A 20439-nucleotide genomic window follows, 5' to 3' on the forward strand; every position below is an offset into this window, starting at 1 on the left:
TAGAACTAATAATAGTATTCCAATAGTAACAACAAATTAGTCTCAAGTTCTCCTAACAACCTGACACTCACCAGTCTGCCAAGAGGGAGTGCGAAACTGAGAGAGGAGAGAGGAAGCAGAGGGTGGGGGCTGTGGACCTCGGGACTCCAGAGCTGAAATCAGATTCATGACGGAGGGGTCAGGACCCGAGGGGCTGGCATGGTGGAGGCTGGCGTCAAACAGCCCAGACAGGCCTGGCAACAAACCACAACCCTCAATTAATTCATACAAATCTTATCATAGAATATATCACCATCATAGAAAGTGTTAAATAAATCTTTCTTTTAAACTATTTTATTGTACTACTTTTATTTTGTCAGAAACAGAGACGTCGACTTGCTGCTCTGGCTGTAGATTTGTGGTGCCATGTATTTACATCCTGCCTTTTTGCACCGTCCAGGCAATAATATTATTTTCCTATCTGGAGTGACCATTTTCAGAGCGAAAGTGAATGCTATCAATAAGAAAAGCCATGTGTCTGCACAATTTGACCTATAAGTTGTCTTGGTAGTATAAAACACTGTAAGGGAAGATACAAAGCAAATGAGTTTCTTTGTAATAATAAATATATTTATCTATGACTATAATAATAAAGTAACAATATTTTACCACTACGTCAGTCATTCACATCTGGCTGCAGATTTTCATCTATTTCACAGCCACTGAAATATGTTCTCTAGCCAGACACCTCACCTTGTGACAATTCCAAGTTAGGTATATGTCTGCAGTGACATCAAGTCTTCAAGTGTACTTTGATATGAAATGTGTGTCTGTAAACATTTTATAGCCATAGACTGACATATTTAGCTGAACTGCTGCACTACAGTCTGTTGGAACCTCACACTGTGTAATACGACACAGAATTGGGCAATTGTTGTTCTTTCGTTGTTTTTTTCCTCCATCTGCCATACTTCTTCTGCTTTCATTTTTTTACCAGCCTGGTGTGTTCCTTTACATGCATTTACAAAAGCTTGATAGTATTGTGTGCAGGCGTATAGGTGATTTCTGCACTGCCCTTTTATTATATGCTCTTCAAGCTGTGTTTTCTATGTGACAGTAGTGAGAGGTAAAGAGAAACACATAAATGAGAACCAGAAGTCATTAAAAGGTTAAGAAATGAGTTTCAACCTCTTAACCAGCATCACTGCATGTGTCGGTTACAATAACACATTATTGTTAATAATTTCATATATACTATATAGCAAAATATCAGTCATGAGTACTTTTACTTGTATCCCTTTTCTTCGAGCTTCCTACCCCAAAACCTCATTGCTGTACCCAACATTGGTGATTACAACTGCAGGCCATTTGGGAACGTAACACATATTTGTTATAGGTTTCTCAATAACTGCCCCATCTGAGTTTTGAGAGACTTTCCCAAAAGCCCCTTTTTTACCTTACACGTATCATAACGTTAATAGAATATGTCATACCATGATTACTGTATAGTTTCAACACAACATCAACGTTAACACATTTTTCACTTCCTTTTTCACTTTTGTTTCCTACTACTGTACTCCGTTTACAAAAATTCTATTTTTATACTAGTATAAGTTATTTCTTCTCTCTGACATGCACAGTTGTTATACCCTTGTTCCCCATAGTCTTGTTTTCTTCCGTACCAGTAGGAACAAGCAAGTATTTTATTAGAAGCTAATTCATACAACAAAATTAAACTATATATCAAGAGCTGTATTATAAACTGTAACAAAGTTTCTAGCTGAACATACAGTATATTGATAGTAACAGTTCCATCTATCTAACCATTATCTATACCCACTTAACCTTCAGAAGAGGGACTCACAAGGGTCAACGAGCAGGGTACGACCCCGACAGGGCTGACACTTACAGACTAGCAACCATTGTTGATGACTCAATTAGGAGTTGCCAAAAGTGACGTGTGATGGAAGAGTTCAAAAACAGAAATAGTAAATACAAATCTCACAGCTGGACTATGGAAATACATTTTTACTCAATTTTTATTCAATTTAAATGTTAATATCCTTAAATTAAAGCAGCGTCAGAAAATATCACTGCCCAAATACAGACATATACCATCCAATAAGTCCTTACCAAGCGTTCGTCCTGCAGCACCCCAGCCCCCGCCCTGTCTGGAGCTTCCTGGGTGGTGGTTGGTTGCATAGCCCTGGAGGGGGTGAGGGGTGCCATAGGCTTGCCGGTGGAGCAGCTCTGAGTCTGGGTGGGACGACCTGGAGCTCCCATACACGAGGCTGAGGAACACATGGTTATTAGGTTGGACTTTAACAAAACCCCTTATTTATTTACAACAACAGTTTGCTGTCTTGTACCGGAGAGGCCGGACTGCTTGGCCTTAGTAGTCCATTTACCTGGTTACAGCATTCACACTCCACTCTTACTGTCTTACTTTATTCATCCTTTCTGAAAAGCTGAAGCATGTTCCTGGGGGGAGGTTCCATTCCTGTACTTTACTGGCTAGTAAAAATTGCACATTTTGTCAATATAGCCCAAAAACTTGATTGTTTTGTAAGGATTGAGCAACTACAGCTCACAGACCCTGTTGTAGCTAATCCTACGTTCAGGTACCGTGACTACCAGTTTCCAACAATGTCAGCATTCAAGTGGTAACTACAACTGGGAATTTTCTGAAAAATAATACGTTTCAATAAACTTGTTCACAAGTCTCTTACTCTGGTAGTTAAAATATCCTCTTGTTTGTGTTTGTTTTATGATATGAATATTCTGGTTTGAAAATTTTGTTTTCAATATGGTTTTTCCAGTTAAAAAGGTTAATTATCCCTGCAAAAATGGCATCTATGACTGAAGAATCCAGAGTCTATTTTGAGTGTATGTGACCTGGAGGTTTCAAGTTTCCCCATCCCACTGTGTAAATTGCATACTGGATCACAATTGTCTCAAAACTAGTTGTGATGTCACAAACCCCTGATGGTACATCCAGGTGTTAAACTGAGCAAGGGGAACAAGTGAAAACAAACACTGCACACACATCGTTCTGCACGGTAAAGCCTAAACATCCCAGTGAGGTACCTATCAGCAAAACACATTTTTTGACTAGAGGGATAATGGATATAGTGTCATAATGTCAATGCACTGTATTCTTAACCTTTGCATGGCTACCTCGGCCATCATCCAACTGAGTCGTAAACATGAGTGGACAGACAAGGATGTAATCGCTCACTAGCTTCCTAACCATGAACATTGCCAATTTTATTTGAAGTTACCCCAGAAGCATCATCACTACTAGGATTGGCCAAGGCTCTGTGTACCTGTGATCTCCCTGTTCCGCAACATCTGTGAGAAATGTACATTCTTACAAAAATGTTCTTCTCCTGTACCTCTATTTTTTAAAGTGTATTCCTTCTACAATAAGTGTATCCCAAATTTCCTTCAGGATTAACAAACTATCTATCAATCTATCAGTGACGCCAATAATCTGGCTTTAAAAGGGAAATGTCAGTAACTTTAAAACTGAGCCATATTTTCACATATTTTGGTGTCGAAATGACTAGTAGGTCCGGGTGTGACGAGATCTCATGCCACAAGATGCCACGGCAGGAAATTTAGTGTTTAATGCTGAAAATCTTCACATACTTCAGCTTTGAAGATTTCTTAAAAATACTGTTAAAATCTCGTCTCATTCTTGTGAACCCAATATTGTTTATCAACTCTCAACTCGTGAGCAAAGTGTATTGTCACGCCCCTAGTAGTAGGTACAAAAGGTTCTGGAATCTGTGCAGTAGTTGGCTTCAGCCGTCTGTAATGGCTACAGCACATTCCTTTGGGGCAATTGCACGGTATGACACCAGTGGAAATGTGAGTCAGAGTTGAAGAGAGGAGTTTGTTGTGTTGGAACAACGTTAGAAAAAAAAGTCTTGCTAGCAGCTCCTCTACATATGCAACAAACTCCTCTCCCTTGTTTTCCACCCGCGTTCCCTGCAACAACTTGCTTATCACAAGATTTCAGAGTGAGAATTGTCCCTGAGTGAGACTTCAGTTTCTTGTTAAAAAACAAAGGGTGTCACTGGGAGTCACTCGTAGGGATCCTTTCCATGTTGTTGTCAGACCCCTGGTGTGACAGAGTCTGTCAGTGGCAAAAAGGAGCACTTTTGTGGACATCGTTTTTATGGGCACAATTGTCCCGAAGGAATACATTGCAGCCACTGCAATCCTTTTGACACCAAATTACGTAAAAATAGGGCCCAGGTTTAAAAAAAAAAAAAATCCTTTAAAGCCTCTCCAATCCAGAGGCTCCTAACCAAAGGGCTGCACGCCGGTACCACGTCACAGAGTATAATTGGCTGCAGTAGAAATGTTCCTAGAAACCTCTACTATATTTCCACTGTATACCACACAGAGAAATTAATTTAAAATGTTAAAGAGTATGGCGGGTAGTTTCTTCTGGATGAATAATAGGGCTGTTGAAAAAAGGCCAGCATAAGATAACGAAATTAAAGACAGCAAAAAGGAAAAACCTGTCTTAAACCAGGAACAGTTACCAAAAATATGGATCCATTACTACTGGCGATTGCTAATGCCTTTGGTATCTGATGAGATGAATGTCAAAACCGTCAAAGACAAAACATTAAACTCTAAAGGACAAGGCAGTGGATTCTTTTGAGAGGAGACAAGCTGTCCAAAACAGTCAGAGGCAAGTGTTCAAGTCCACAACATCAGTTAATGTTGCTGCCTCGAAAGCCTCATGCCAGGTAGCTAATCGTGTTGCCAAATTACCCTTCAAAACTTCTGCCCTTAGAAATCAGTCTTTGATGTTCAGGTTTATTATAAGGAACTTTTTTCCAAGACTTATGTTATGATGTCAAAAAAGATTTTTTTGTTTTGACATTTTGTCTCTGCTAAATATGTTTAGCAGAGATTTTTTTAAAAATACAAAATATTCAAATATCATCACTCCCCATAAAAATGCTCCAACAATATTAACATCAGACTGGATGCTTCTTTGCTTCATGAGGATACTGAATTATTAACATGAGTTTAAAATCAGTGAGTGCATTTTACATTTATCATGTAAAGTACCTACTGATAGCAGTACTTGTCACATCCTACTGAAGTATAATGAAGGGGAAAACACCCCTCAGAGCAACAGCACAATAAAGGAATGCTCTGGATAACAATTTTAAAGCAATACTTTTGTAATCATATTTCATGATATTCCCATTAGTAGGCGGTTTCTTTTTAAATGGGCCAACCTCTCATTTAACTTGTCAGGTGCTAGCCCCCCCCCCACATATGTGAATGGCAAGACCTAAAAACATTTTTCAGGGATGATGGTGTCGCTGGTGAATGTGTGTTTGTGCCTAGTTTTTTATGAACAGTATGGTTAAGGCGATACAGCAACACATGGAGGAGACCAAAATTGGTTTTTGGAATGCAAGGCATCAGAGGAGAAAGAAGACAGCCATTCAGCAGACTGGTAAAAAAACGCTGTATGTGTCATCAAGACATGTTTATCAAGGGTCTACAACTATAAGTGACCAATGGCGGACACACATGGGTGCACTGTCCACTGCTGGGTAGACATACTGCTAGTGGTAGACATACAAAATTAAATATGGCGACAGAGAGGAAACAGGAATGAGTCTCTTTTGAAGGAGCACTTGGCATTTACTGAATATAGATTTTGGCTAGCCAGTCGGCAGAAGCATGGTCCGTGGAGGTTTACTGAAGGACATTACAGTGTACAGAAGTGGGTATTTGTGTTGTTTTAGGACTCAGATTGTAAGTGTAAACATTACTGTTGTTATGAAAATGTCTGTTTGCTATTTCAGAGGAAAATCGAAATGGTCGTATCTTTTCATTTGAGAGAAAAATGTTCATATTTAGATAAATGCTGTCATTGTATAAATTTCAGTTAAACTGTGCTATACTGGCTAATACCTGGCTGAGAAAGGGAAGAGGCCAGCAGCTTCTTCTGTCCTGTTCTGCTTTTCTATGCAACTGGATTCAAGCTAATTTGGTGGCAATTGATTGTCTATAAAGTGTGAACTTCCCCGCCTATATTCTTGACAGAAGAGCCATTATTGTGCATATGTAAACGCACCCCAACGTGACTAACCAAATGTAACCTTTACTTTTTATCACTTTCCTGCCCAATGCACCACACCTAGCCTAGAGCCTGCATTGTTGGGAGATAAAGAAGCAAACAGATCCACACACAAGCACAGTCTTCATGGAGCAGCGTTCAGTTGCGTCTGAACACGTTTTTTTTCCCAAATCAAGATTCTGAAATCTGAAATGTGGAAAGGAAGCAGGCAAACGGCAACTTCAGTTCTCAAAGCAGATGCTGTATGTACTTAATAATTTGTGATCTAAATGCCACCTTTTCACCAACATGCAGCTCAGCACAGCAGTTCATCGCACGTCCTAACCACAACCGAAACACTTCATACATAGTTCAGCATCAACCGTGAGAACATCTGTCGCCCAGCATGAATACACTAACACAATGACCTCAACAACGTAAAAGGAGCAACAGCTTTACAATATGCTTTGTGTTTGTTTTGCATACTGTAAACCAACATTCCACAACAAAACAACAAGGCAGTGTTTTTGTGGACTGCACGTTACAGAAATAAACCAGGATTGCAGATATATTTTGCATTATGTTTGTGTGTAATATGAAATACCAGTAATGTTGTATATCCACTGCACAAACATGTATCAAATGCCTAATCATTTATGATCAGCTGTGGGTTTTTTTTATAGTAATCTGATGTACCTGCTGGCCTAGCTCCATTAAAGGCTCTTCTCTGTAAATGAAGTGCATGTAGCAACTTGTCCACGTACATGCTCTTTCTTTTATGTTTTTTACTTTTAAAATGTAACTTTACTTAAAGAGTTTACTACAATAGTATGTGCAAGGGCTGGGCGATATGGCCGAAAATGTTATACTGAAAAAAAAATATCATATCATTCAATGTCGCAAATTGTCAGGATGAATTTCAAATCATTATTTCTTTCAAGTTTAAAGGCTGATTTTTGCTCCTGAGTGAAAGTTGAAGAAACTAGATGGTTAATTGTGGTTTTAAACTTTTCTTTATGGTCAGAACAAACACTTGATGCCAAACAGTGGATCACTTCACAAATCTGAGGTAAGACATTCGAAACAAAAGAAAAAAATATTTTCAGTCCAGATACACTCACTGTGAAACTAAAACTAAGCAGGGAAATAATCTGTTCTCTCCTACACCAGTTAAGGATTTTCTTAGTCGCTAACTCATTTTGTTTGCTTAAGACTATTCACATATTCATCTTCAAAGGTTTTCCTCAAATACCTCTCACTCTGTTTCCATAGTCACTAGTTCTATTTTACCACTAGGAATATACTGCCTGTTGCATCCATTTATTTCCTGCTATAAGCAATGTATGTCAACTTCTTTACCTCTAGAGTTAGTGTTACCCTATGCCTCTTCAGCTGCACATGAAGGCTGATGAACACATGAACTCCAACTGTAAAAATAATATCTTCTAAAGCTTAAAATTAACTTCTGTACACTAAAACAGTTAGTACAGATTGGCATGTAGGCTACAGTCCAGCAACAGACAACACCACTGACAGTTCTCATAATGGTCCCATAAAAATTCAAAGCACCTGCTACAAATTGTTACATCCAGGGATTTTCTTTTTCTTTCTCTCTAAATGTTAATTAAATACCTTTGTTTTTACGGTGGTTGTTGCTCAGACAAGCAACTTGGAAATGACATCAATATGGGTAATATAATTGGAATCTTTTGTATACATTTTGTCAATGAATCAAGGAAGATGACTTGCTAATGAAAAGAAAGTGTTGCAGTAGATTCAACTGGTGACGGGCTCAGGTTGCCATCGATGAACTGTAGTTTATTGCAGCCTGAGCTGGCTGAAGTAACTATGTGGGCTACCAGTGAGACCTCACCTTGTACCAGAGCTTGATGCAAATATAAAAAGAGAGACTGCTGTACATTCATTCTGTTTGTAGCAGCCTGTAAAGAAAAGCCTCACGGAACTCTGTCTTCATCCACATATTTAACTTTATTTCATTTACTCTATTTTATTTCCTCATGTTTGAACAATGCAATAAATAAAAGCAGTCTGCCACAGCAGCGCATTGAGGAGCCCGTGGAGTCAGACGGATGACTGATGTGGTTGTCAAGGCGACCGCTAACGTGAAGCAAAGCTAACAGGAGCTAGCTAACTTTAGCATGGCCCGAGGCCGCACTTCATTCCAACACACAACGCTGACGTGTGAGGAAGCCCCACTTCATCTATCATGTACTTACTGTGGCAGCTTATACACGCCAAGCGAGACGGACACAGCATTTTACCTCGCTAGCATTCAACACAGCGTTAACCCGTCTCAGTGGACAGCTAGCCTGCTTGGCTAACGGTAGCTGTAAAGCAACGCAGCCTCTCAGAGAGCGCTGCCTGTTTGATGGGAGTCCGAGGGAAGCGGCTGCAGCTGCTGTGTGCCGCACACATGCGTTCACTGTCACAGGCTGGATCCGTGTACATGTAGCCTGGTGTTAACAACACAGCAATGTGTCAGCGTTACAAACCTGAACTTGGAATTAGCTGACGTCTAATTGGGTGACAGTCAGGGCACGTTTGTCGGTCACGTGACATTATTGTAAATCGCTGTTTACTAATAAGGGAGAATGTCACCTTTGGCGCGAGAGCCAACAAGTTCATTCACAGTATCAGCCATATTTCACACGTTTCTGAGAATACATTCAAGCAGCTGCTCTTGCCGTAATTAGCTACGGTAACAGTTTTGTTTCAGTTTGACCATCTTTGAATGAAGGCCTTCATATAAACTTCATACATGAAAGACATTAGTCTGTATTTGGCACATTATTCCATTAGCAAGCGCTTTATTTATTTCCTGGAGTGCAGGTTTGGCAGGCAGCAGCTCTGTGCATCGCACTGCTTTGATTTGTAGGCTATAGCCAATTAGTAGGCTGTTGTACCAGCCAGCCTGCCAGTGCCCCTGTCATGCATTTGTGAAGTCAATCTCAACACAAAGCTGCAGCGGAGACAATGCAGTGCTGGAACCTGGATGTGATCCTTCATTTTTTTAATAACACACTCGGCTCCCAGCAACCCATCCCCCTTCGTTCCTCCCCTCTCCTCTGTCTCCGTATCACTATTAACCTTCCATCGCATTCCATGCATTTTGGAGACAGCCCCCATACCCCTCCCCTCCCCCGAATGACAATACGGCTGGCTGTACCTGAGACGGTGGCCGTGTAGCAGCACCGTGCAGCCTGGCTGAATGCAGAGGCGCAGGCTGCGCTGTGTGCCCACGGCATTGTTACAGCCAGTTAAGATCATATGGGTGCCCATGCTTTGCCCACCTAAGCTTACCTTGCTTTGGCCGATCTGTCGTAACTCCATCCCGTCCCAGCCCCTAGATCTCCGAAGCCTGCAGCGGGATAATTCCTCTCCATGAAAGAAAGGGCTGGATGAAGATGGACAGATAGCGAGGGGGAGGGGAGGGAGGAATGTCTTCTCTTCTCTGCGCTCGCTTCTGTTTATTTCTCTGCTTGGCGAGCCCGTAGACTGGGAGGAATGGAGGGAGGCGAAGGAGCGAGAGGAGGAGGAGGAGGGGAGGGGGTCACAGCAGCCAGGAGCACCTCCTCCCTCCTCTCCTCTCCCCATATATTTCACTGTCTATTGTCTCCTGTGTTAAGCTGATGGGCCGTAGAACAGATGCTCCGCGTTCTTTAGCAGCTTTAAGAAGCGAAGCTACATTCACGTGGATCCAGCGCGGACAGCTGCTCTGCTGCTGCTCCCTCACAGCACACTAAAGCTATTTTCGCTCATTTTGTTCAGAAGACGCCATTTTTAAGAGCAATGACTGGGCTGGCGTTCATCCTCTCCTTCCCTCCCTCGCTCGCTCTCTCTGTCTCTCTCTCTCTCTCTCTCTCACACACACACACACACACACACACACACACACACAATTTGTCATGCACAGCAGCGCAGTGTGGTGTAGCATTGTGGAATTGAGTCTGGTGAAAGAGCTCAGCTTCTGTAGCCAGCTGTATTTCTCTATTAAACTGTTGCAACATGTAAAGAATGAGGGCTGACATCCTCCTGAGTTGTGTATAGCCTACACATGCATTGACAAGTTACAGTAGATGGATCATAAAATGACTGGAGGCATGTGTAACTGTTATGTCATTTATTATATAAACATATCTGGGTTTTCTTGAGGAACACAGTTGAGTGTACAGACAAAATGCTATCCACCCTAAGCTGCACCCACTTTAAAACATCAAATCTGTAGTGGACAGACTACTGGCCAGCCAATATGCAGATCATACTGGCAGCAGTGTCCTGTTCTGGGATTGTGTCATAACTTCACTCATAAATACAGTATCTCAAAAAAACATGCAACATTTAAAAGTTCACTCAAATCACAGATGCCCATCAACCATAATAACGAGGCTCTGCCAGCCCTCTCATTCATTTTCTCCTGGATTACCCGGCGCTGATGGCACACTCCTGTGGTCAAAGAGAGGAAAAATCTTTGTGAGCGTATTTGCAGAGCAGCACGATCTATGAGGGTTTGACAGGCTGTGTTTTCATACCTAGAAAGAGGCTTCAAAAGAAGATATGATATGTTTACTTGGAATGCAAAAGAAGGCACATAATATATATAGGCCCTATATGTAGCATTATTTTCTATTCACAATAATTGTAAAAACAATATTCACCATCTTCTGCAGGAGCAATAATGAAGGATGTTTGTGGAAGAGATGATGAAAGCACTGGTAAGAATTTTTTTTTTTTGTGCAACCTGTACACTTACATAGCTACATGTAGTCTAGCAAATACAAACAAAAATCTTTTTCATAAACGTTACTAATATGCACTGTCCCTGTCAAATACAGTAATACACTAAACTAAATCACAGTGCACTGTGTTGGGTTCTTGTACCTTGTGAGATCTATCTTGTTTTATCTACTCTGCACGTTCCACTATTTGAATTGTCCCACACAGCAGCTGAAGAGGACTCTACCACAACAGGTAATATTGCTGGTATGTTAACTATATGCTGCCAATGGTAAATTACAACTAATTGACCTAATCTATGAGTATAATAATCAAGATAATGCTAAGATAATAGACTTCTAAATTAATAAAGTAACTAATCACAACAAATGTTAATGTTTTTATTTCCTACCATTATCCGTTGTCATACCACACTCAAGCTGACACATCTTTGTACCCTATGACAGGTTCCAGTGAAACAGTTGGTAAGTTTCCTGTTTGTTGCCACTATGTCTTTATCTCTGTTGGGAAATTCAATTGTGTGTAAACAATAGCTAACTGATTTTACCCCACAGCTCCAAAGGTAACTGCTGATGAATGCCAACCGACGTCTTCTGTTTGTGGGAACTCTGCTCCACCAACTGATCCTGCTCTGTGGCCATCAGATGTGATGGCTGTCAGACCAAGTAAGGACTGACTTGTACGGAAGCCCTAAGCGGCCATCCATTCAATTTTTTTTTTTACTCCGTTTTCCCATGTTAACCTGGTGTTAACGGGATATTATTTTGTGATCTCGAGATCACAAATCATAGCTGAATACAGGGGTCAGCAAGTGTGTTTCTTTAGCACAGGACTCGTAATCCAAGGACTGTGTGTTTGACTCCCACTCTCAATTACTTTTTTTCTGCTTTTGTGTGTTTTTTATTATCATCTTTAGCAAAGTTGTTATGAAGAGATTCAGGGGAAACTAATAACACATTTCCCGACGGCTATCTCAAAAGTTATGAAATAGCCATCAGGAAATGTGTAATGTTAAATGGATTCCCCAGAATGAGAAATGCAGGAATTTCCTCTGCCTGGGAATGATGGGGAAATGAAGTCCATAGGTTGATGGGGCGGCTGTGGCTCAGGAAGTAGAGCGGGTTGGCCATTAATCGGAAGGCCGGCAGTTCAATCCCTGGCTCCCCCTGGTTGCGTGTCGAAGTGTCCTTGGGCAAGATACCGAACCCCGAATTGCCCCTGGCGGCTGTTCCGCCAGTGTATGAATGAGTGTGAATGTTAGTTTCCGTTTGAGCACTTAGGCTCAGTGTATGAATGTGTAACACTGGTGGATGTAGTGTAAAAGCACTTTGAGTGGTCAAAAAGACTAGAAAGGCGCTATACAAATACAGAGCATTTACATGAATGTGGACCAATCACTGGGATGCACAAGTGCTTTATTATGAGCTTGTGAAACAGTCTTTATAAGAACTTTGTTGAAGAGGATTATGAAAAACAAAATGAAATAAAATGGTCTTCAGTGGGATCAAACACACAACTCTTTACCTATGAGTCCTGTGCTCCACCACTGAGCTAACCAGTGACACTAAAATCCTCACTGAAATTACCATTAATAAACGTTCTTGCCGACCCCTGTGTTGGACAACTTTTTTGTTATCTCAAGATCCCAAGATAATTATCCTGTTATCCTGTTATCACCAGAAAACGGAGTAAAATTATTTGAATTGATGGCCGTTTAGGGCTTCCGTAGACTTGGTTTGCAGGGGTCCTTGATGTTTTATTGAATGTTGAATGAATCATGTATTTGCACAGTGTTCCCTTCGTGGCCATTGGCCAATTACATTTACTGTGTACTGCAGTGATTTGTTTTGTACTGAAGTTGTTTTGCACTAGGTAGTTTTTCATACTGTGCCGAATTATTATCTTGATGTATAGATAATACTGTAAAATATATATATATAAAATCAAAGTAGCTTCTTTGTATTCAGCTACATCAAGATTCGATGTTTTAATACTGCAGGTTTGGAGCTGCCTCTTTTTATACAAAGTAGAAGTAAAATGGCATGCGCAGTCAGTCAGTTTGACTTTGACAGTTTCAGTGAGTGTATTTAATAAGCAGTAAAAAAAACGCGGCCCTCCTGTTGCTGGTCAAACAAATAAACTGCATAAGGGTTATGACTGCAAACTATCCACTGTGAGGCAGGGCCACCAAACTTATCCTGCTTAGGTCCCACAGATTAACAGTGCTGGACCTGATTAAATGTAGGTCCGCGTCTGTATCCGTCTTTTGGCTGGACCTTGGACCACTACAGGCCTGGAGCATGTGCATACTGGAACGCCCACTTACCCTGAATAAGGAGGTGGCGGGGCATCGTGCTGCCCACTGCTGTTTAGAGCATCATTGTAGGAGGGTAGACCTGGGACGGTTATCCCAGCCAGGGGCACCATCTCTGGGGCTGGAAGCCCATCTGCTTCCATCCTCACTGGAGCTCTGGACCTGCACACACGACAACATACAGAACATTATCTCAGAAGAATTCAACAAGATATTAAGTCACTGCAGAGATAATCAAGGCTAAAGCAAACATGAATGGGCTCTGTAAATCTTATAATAAATATGTTTGATTTCCTGTTTTTATAGATTGTGTTGTGTGCAAGTGGACATTTTCATCGATGGCGGTACCTCAAAAGGTTCATGGGGTCAGACATCAGGATTCATGTGACCAACGGAAGTAGCCATTACTGACCAGACCAGCATTTACTGTGCGAGCTATCCGAATACTGCTATCATTCAGATCAGGTTGCTGTGTTTTTGAAAATATGACCACATCTAATTTATCAAATGTAAAAGTGATTATGCAAGAGGCCCAAACTGGGGCTTCCTTTGTATCATAACTCACTTGAATGAATTAACCTCACAAGGAATAACACCCTTTGCTGCAAAACATAGAATTTTCCTCTGAAGGACAGAGTATCATGTATAACTTGTTATACAGACTGTAACAAGTTTAAGCCAGTCGTCAAATGACCTTCTGATTGGGATGCTACACAAAAAGTCAGGGGGTCACTGAAGCTGTTAGATATCATTCCACAGCCAGCAGCGTTAAAGTGTTCTGGTCAGAGCTTAAGGGCATGATGGAAGGCCTGATGTACCACAGTCATCATTTATTCCACATCCCTAGGTTAACTGGGCAAACATTTCGCTGCAAATGTTCCATGTCAGAGTGAACTTACTGTGCTGACCTCTGTCCAGTCTTGTTCTTGGATTTGTAGCAGTAGATTCCCAGCACAATGGCAAAAATAGCAGACACTACGACAGCCAGGATCCCTGCCACCAGTCCTGCCACATCCACTCTGGGTGTATTTGCTTCAAAGACAAACATCATTAATATCAAACCTTTTGTTTCTTAAGACAGTTCTCAGACCAGTCAGTCAGCTAGTCAGTCACTAATTAATGCACAGATGACTGAACTGAATATGACACCTGTGAACCCTGAGCTAGTGCTAAAGTTTCTGTGCAGTTCTAAGCTAAAGTTGCAGCATAAGAATCATGGGCATAAATTTGTATGTGAACTGATACCACCGTGGTGTGAATGACATCGTCACCAACAGCTGTGTTCACTGTTGCTTTACCTGCTCCCTGCTTTACAATATCCACAGCGTCACTTTCTGTGTGTTTCTCTGCAGATGTAAATAGATAACGTTGCGTCTTCTTCACTTTCGTGAATAACTTCTAAGATGTGTTTTAGCCTGTGTGTGTGGCTGTGACATGAGGTTACTATCTGTAAGCACACGGTGCTGTGCAGCCTGTTTGCGAAGGGGGCGGTGCTGACAACATGAAGGCCTTCGCGTGAGTAGAAAATTTCCAACTCGAGTTCTAATCGCCTTCTCGCGTTGTGTGTGAACACTTGCAGCGAATGTACTCGCGAGGAAAGCGTCGCAAAGATAAAATTTGCGTTTGGTCTGAAAGCACCATCAGCAGCACCTGGATTAAAGACAAGAATCAGTTCATCCAATGTTTAAAGTGCATAAAACAGCTCTGCCAGTTTACTTAACATTACCGAGGATTTAACTGGTTTTCTTTTGATTATCAGAAAGGGGGGGACTTGACCCCCCCGTCCCCCCCATGATTTCCTCCTATGATAAGAATGTATTTTGAGTACACAAAGTTCATAAAGAATTTCACGATAAAAGCCTACTTTAAAAGAATATTCTAAATGATATTTTAGCTTATGTTAGTATGACCAAATTAAACATTACAGAATTTGGAGCTGTAAGCACTATAACAAAATCAGGGCATGCACCTTTAACCAGGCATATAGAATAAATAAGATTTCAGCAATCATTATGTAACATTATTATAATGTCAATGATTATTATTTTTTTGTTATGCATGTATTTTTAATGTGAAAACACTACATTCTGCCCATAGACTACAATAATGGAAAATATCTCTTTTTAAGCATTACCTTGACTGTTGACATAACTGGCCCAAAATGATTCCTAAAAATGGAAGCAAAAAAATATGTAATGAAGCAGAAGAAAAGAAACATCTAGCCGCCACCACAGAGCATGTGTAATAAGCTATGGGGACGTTTCCTATGTGTCCTTTTTTTCAAATGCAAAATAAAAATGTTTTCTAAAGTATGTTCAGGTAGACTTACTGGGAGTTCAATTATATGGAGTATCCTGCAGTTTTTCGCCACTCTAAAGCTGCAAATGCAAGAATGCAGGGATAATGACACTACAAGGCATTCTCGTCACTGTTCACACAACTGTCACACAAAGTTTAACATAAATGTTGAGGGGCGGCTGTAGCTCAGGAGGTAGGAGGGGCTGCATGTCCTTGGGCAAGATACTGAACCCCGAATTTCCCCTAGCGGGTTCCGCCAGTATATGAATGTGTGTGAATGGTGAATGCTGATGTAATGTAAAAAGCGCTTTGAGTGGTCGAAAAGACTAGAAAGGCGCTATACAAATACAGAGCATACTGTTCTATCTATCTGTTTGATTAAACTGACCAAAACTGGTGGATATGAGAGCACAGCATTAGAGACATTACCGTCTTAGCGTCGTCCTCGAACACCTCTCTGGCCTCCTCATAGCTACACTTCTCTTCTATGCACTCCCTCTCCAGATTGCCAGGCGTCACCAGCTCAAAGTCCCAGCTGTTGAAGAGCAGTTTGCGGGACAGGAAGGAGGTCGCTGACTGTTCATCCAGCAACACCGGATCTTCTGCAGGACACAGGCCATATACACACTGTTCACACTGAGTGCAGACCCCAATACATAAATTAATATTAAGTTATTAGGACATTTGATAAAAAATCCTTTTCACTGTTTTGGCTCGTAGGGTTTCAGATGCAACAATGAATGAGGTCAATGTTCTTCTAGCTTTAAAGGATAAAGCCTGTCATTTTCTTATCTCACGTGGAGAGCCAAACCAACTGATATCTCTCTGAGCCATAGAGCTCCATTGTTGTCCAAACACTGTACAAAAACACATCAGTGAGCCTCACTGTTGCACTGGGTGACATGTTACTTCATCACCATGAACACACACACTGTAGTTTATTCTGACTCAGTCCCACAAACACCATCCTGCTGCCCCAAATACTCACTAGATGCACCATTTCCTCCTATTTGCTTGATAAAAACTACAGTGAATAGCTGTTTTAGGGAATCTTTTTAAACATGAAACTATATAGCCTACTTGTGAGGTGTTTTTAAAAATGTATGTCTTCCGTAGGAACTAATGGGCTGGGGACTGAGTGCTACAAATAAAGTAGCTGAGTCAGACGAACTAACTTGTTGTTGGTTTGGGTCTTTCCGTGGGATTTGTTGCTTTGCCCAGAAGGAGAACATTTCAACATGTGAAAGTGTGTGGGACTAGCAAAGTTGTTTCCAGAAGAAAAGAGGAGATGAAGCGGAAAGAAAATGTGTTCCTCACTGAAATGACCAAACTGCTAAATGTAGAGAAAAAAGAACTAAAAAGAAAATGTCTGTGAAGATTTTCAGTCATCCAGGTCATAGTTATCCAACGAAGGTTAAAGTCAAGGGCAACTGGACTTGAACTGAAAAAGTCCCTTGGATGAGGGACGAAACATCTTCCAGTATCTTCAACCAAGTCCAGTTGCCCTTGACTTTAACCTTTGTTGGATAAAAAGAAAATGGTCAGTCAGAGGACTAAAATGAAAATACAATCAATCAGTCAATAAAGTCCCAAGCCCATTAGCTCAGGGCCGGCCCGTGGCATAAGCAACATAGGCGGTTGCCTACGGTGCAAAATGTCGGGGCGCCGCAAGAGAAAGTTTTCGGCTTGGCGTGAATCAATTTTTCCCAGCTGATGCGACACCTGCTTAAGCCGTGACAGTAATCAAGTGCACCTCGCGCTGTGAGCCCAGACAGCTGTAACAAGTGGTAACATAGCTGATAGGGTTTTGCAATATAAACATCTCAAAACTGAGGTGCAACGTTGCTCTGTTTGGGACTGTTAGCTGCACTTTATCTGAGGTGCTGACGTTAACACGTGTGCATTTGTGGCGAGATTTCCCACGCTCTGTCGGTCAAATGGTCTAAAGGGGATAGCCACAACCAGCGGAGCAATAATATAATGCACAGCAGAGTATAGGGCAGGTAGACTAAAAAATATTGTGAATTCTCATTAAATGATGATAGTAGGGCTGACGCTACACTCTGCACAAGACCAGTGAATCACAGGCGATAGACAGAGAGAGAAAACACTCACAGTAGCTGCACACAAACACAGTACATGATTCTACTATAGGCAACACTTGACAATTCTGATTCGACTATGTAAATCCTTAGTTGGGGTCAGCCCTAGATGATAGTCTTGTAATATTGCGACTTTTTTTTCTGGACATCTCAGAGAACACAGATATGTTGGAGAGGTTCTAAATGTGCAGGAAGTTTTGAACATGAGCAGAAAAGCTGCTGAAACACAGGAGCTATTAAAGTCCAGGAGTTTCTAATTGAATTAAAATGAATTCATTTATCATTTAGGTGAAAAGCTGGCACATGCACATTTAAAGAGGTTACTTCCTCAAACAAAGACACAAAGAGGAAAGAAGACTAAATTTAGATTTTGTTAAATTGGAAAAGTAGATCTACAGGAGAAAACAGCCTATTTAAAAGCAATAGCTACAGAATGCCTGAAAGCCTTAAAGCATTATATTTACTTTTTTAATATTTTGAATTGTCTCCTGCTGCCTGAATATCGTTTTCCTTTATATAGACCTTTCCACTATAAATTGGTGCAGGGATTTTTACCAGAATGCAGTAAATGAAGATTTTAAGGCTTAAAATGTTTGGATGGAGGTCCCCCAGACCCTCCTCTTCATTTGTCCTCTCCACCGTTGAAACCAAACCAATGCTGTTGCTGGGGGGGTGGGGGGGCAATTTCAAATCTCGCCTGGGGCTCCAACACTGTCAGGACCGGCCCTGCATTAGCTAAAATAGTTCACAGTTCAAACAAACTTGTGAAAGTTGAACTAAACTACTCTTGACCTTAGCTTGTGGTGCCAATGCTTGAAAAACAATGCTGATATAAACTTAATATACCATCCTGAATGTCATAACAGGTATAACCTCAGAGTGGTAGAACATGCACTGGGGCAGGAGGTGAGCCTTTAATAGATACATTTATTTTAGAAACACGACACATAAAATGAATTCAAATAAAATGGTTGGTATATTTACAGTTTAAAACGTTGTGTGTTTAAAGTGACCGACTGTGCATGACAAGTGGTGTGGTTTACCTGGAGCTCCTCTGTAGGCGACCGAGCAGTGGGCCAGCTTCTGCAGGGACAGCACGACAATCCAGACCGCTGACAAGGCTGCCATTGAAGCAAGAACACTACACGGGAAATGACAAGGAAGAGTTTCTGTGGGGAGGACGCCAACATGAGGATGTTGAGGAAGAGTCTCCAGAACTCACCTGTCCAGTCCAATGCTGTGGCCCCCTCACCTGGCTACAGTCTGCTCCGTGCGAGTCCAGGAGAGAACGACACTTCTTCTGGAGTTTCAGAAACACGGAGGCACCAGTATTACCTGAAACTGACGTTGTTTATGCTGAGTTCAGTGGTGAAACCGCCAGGCCATTAAGTACTTGTTACCTGAGAGAAAAGTCTCGTCACAAACCTGTTGGACAACATACAGCTGGAGGGAGGAACCACCACCAACCTGCCTGTCTGCCTGTCCAACTGTACACACTGCTGTCTTTGCTTCCTTCTTCTGTCCACCAGTTGTGTGTGTGTGTGTGTGTATGTGTGTGTGTGTGTGTGTGTGTGTGTGTGTGTGCGTGTGTGTGTGTGTGTGTGTGTGTACACTCAGTTGCCAGTTCATTAGCGAAACGAACGAACGAAAGCGGTGTACTGAATAATGAAGCTGGGTTTGTTCAAACACTTTATTTGAGGTGTTGACTGTATCACGCACACAACCAAGTTTGGCGTGAGATAACGCGTGTTAGAGGAGGAGCCACTCAAATATTTGCAGCAGCGGCCCCAGCCAATTCTCTCAAGTTTTTACTAACAGTTAAATTTGTCCTATAGTTTATAATTGACCCGAACAAATAGAAATTATAAAAATAGGTAAATCTGATAAAAGACAATTGATAGGCCTACTTATATTTAAAAAAAACAAATATAGCCAATCAAAAATAAAAAGAGATTTGGCCCCAAATGAGCCCAATGAACAGCAGTGCTCAATGTATAGGTACACATAGGCCTCCTGTAGTATTGCAGAACTTGCCCTTCAATTACTAGTTACTTTAAGAAATAGGCTTTTAGAGAGTTTAAATATGATGTTTTTATATAATTATATTAAATATGATGTTTTTATTATATGTATTTTTATTGATTTTGAGGTTTGGACTGACAAAATAAGCATGCAAGGTGTCACGCAGGGCTCACACTATTTTCAGAATTTATTACAATTAATGGAGAAAATAATCAGCTGATTAATACTAAAAATATTCATTAATAGCCTGATAAAAGTAGTTAAACCACAACCAACTTCATTCATGCATAAGGAATAATAATCTAATGATATGATATATAGGCTAATAGTATTAGTAGTAAACAGTCATATGGGACATTTGTCTTTCTGCTTTGAGTAGGCTACTTTTATTTTTAATAGGCTACTTTTACATTTTCCTGCTTATAGCCTAATAACATACTTTTACTTAACTTTTCAATGCAGTAGGCCTACTTGAGTATTTTTACAGTGAGGTAGGCCTATTAGCACTTTTATTAAAAGAAAAAGAAAAAAGGATCTGAATATGCCTAAGTAACTTTGTTCACCACTGGGTGAAAAAGCCAAAGCTTCTGGTTGTAAGAGGTTGGAGAGTTTTTGTCTGCGTCAGTAATCATTTAGCATGAATTTGGCTACAGGATACTACAACATATACTATAACTATACAACATCAGCTGCTCTTTGATCACAGGCAAGTGATTTCTTCCAAGAAAAAAAAGATTCGGCACCTACAGTTACCGCATCCATCGGTTCTTGCGCTTCCAACTTCCACTCACTCCGTGTGTGCACGCGCATCCATGTTAGTAAGGAACGTGCTTGCAGCGGGATCACGGAATTTACCCGGAAACAACACA

General features: G+C 41.0%; 2 protein-coding genes across 6 annotated transcripts in view; both read right to left on the reverse strand.

Annotated features, from left to right (window-relative positions):
• prr12b (proline rich 12b) overlaps positions 1-9901 on the reverse strand; it is a 33107-nt gene extending 23206 nt beyond the window's left edge. The window contains exons 1-3 of one of the 4 annotated variants that reach the window (XM_046030001.1): positions 9401-9901; positions 2113-2270; positions 72-233 (exon numbers count right to left, since the gene is read on the reverse strand). In XM_046030001.1, coding sequence (XP_045885957.1) covers positions 72-233; positions 2113-2270; positions 9401-9483 — 403 coding nt within the window. In that variant the 5' untranslated portion in view covers positions 9484-9901. The other 3 variants (XM_046030019.1, XM_046030007.1, XM_046030012.1) reach the window with 3 other exon arrangements.
• A 344-nt stretch (positions 9902-10245) lies between these two features.
• On the reverse strand, positions 10246-19390 carry prrg2 (proline rich Gla (G-carboxyglutamic acid) 2). Of its 2 annotated transcripts, none has more exons than XM_046030029.1 (7): positions 18771-19390; positions 18592-18689; positions 15876-16048; positions 15283-15316; positions 14048-14180; positions 13161-13310; positions 10246-10543 (listed from the first exon to the last, which is right to left on the reverse strand). In XM_046030029.1, the coding sequence occupies exons 2-7, from the start codon at positions 18674-18676 to the stop codon at positions 10501-10503; spliced, it is 618 nt and encodes a 205-aa protein (XP_045885985.1). In that variant the 5' UTR covers positions 18677-18689; positions 18771-19390; the 3' UTR covers positions 10246-10500. The 2 variants fall into 2 exon arrangements, with proteins under 2 accessions (XP_045885985.1, XP_045885995.1); XM_046030039.1 differs by having other exon boundaries at positions 18592-18717.
• Positions 19391-20439: the final 1049 nt, after the last annotated feature.

Source organism: Micropterus dolomieu, linkage group LG02 (assembly GCF_021292245.1).
Source record: "Micropterus dolomieu isolate WLL.071019.BEF.003 ecotype Adirondacks linkage group LG02, ASM2129224v1, whole genome shotgun sequence".
Lineage (NCBI taxonomy): Eukaryota > Metazoa > Chordata > Actinopteri > Centrarchiformes > Centrarchidae > Micropterus > Micropterus dolomieu.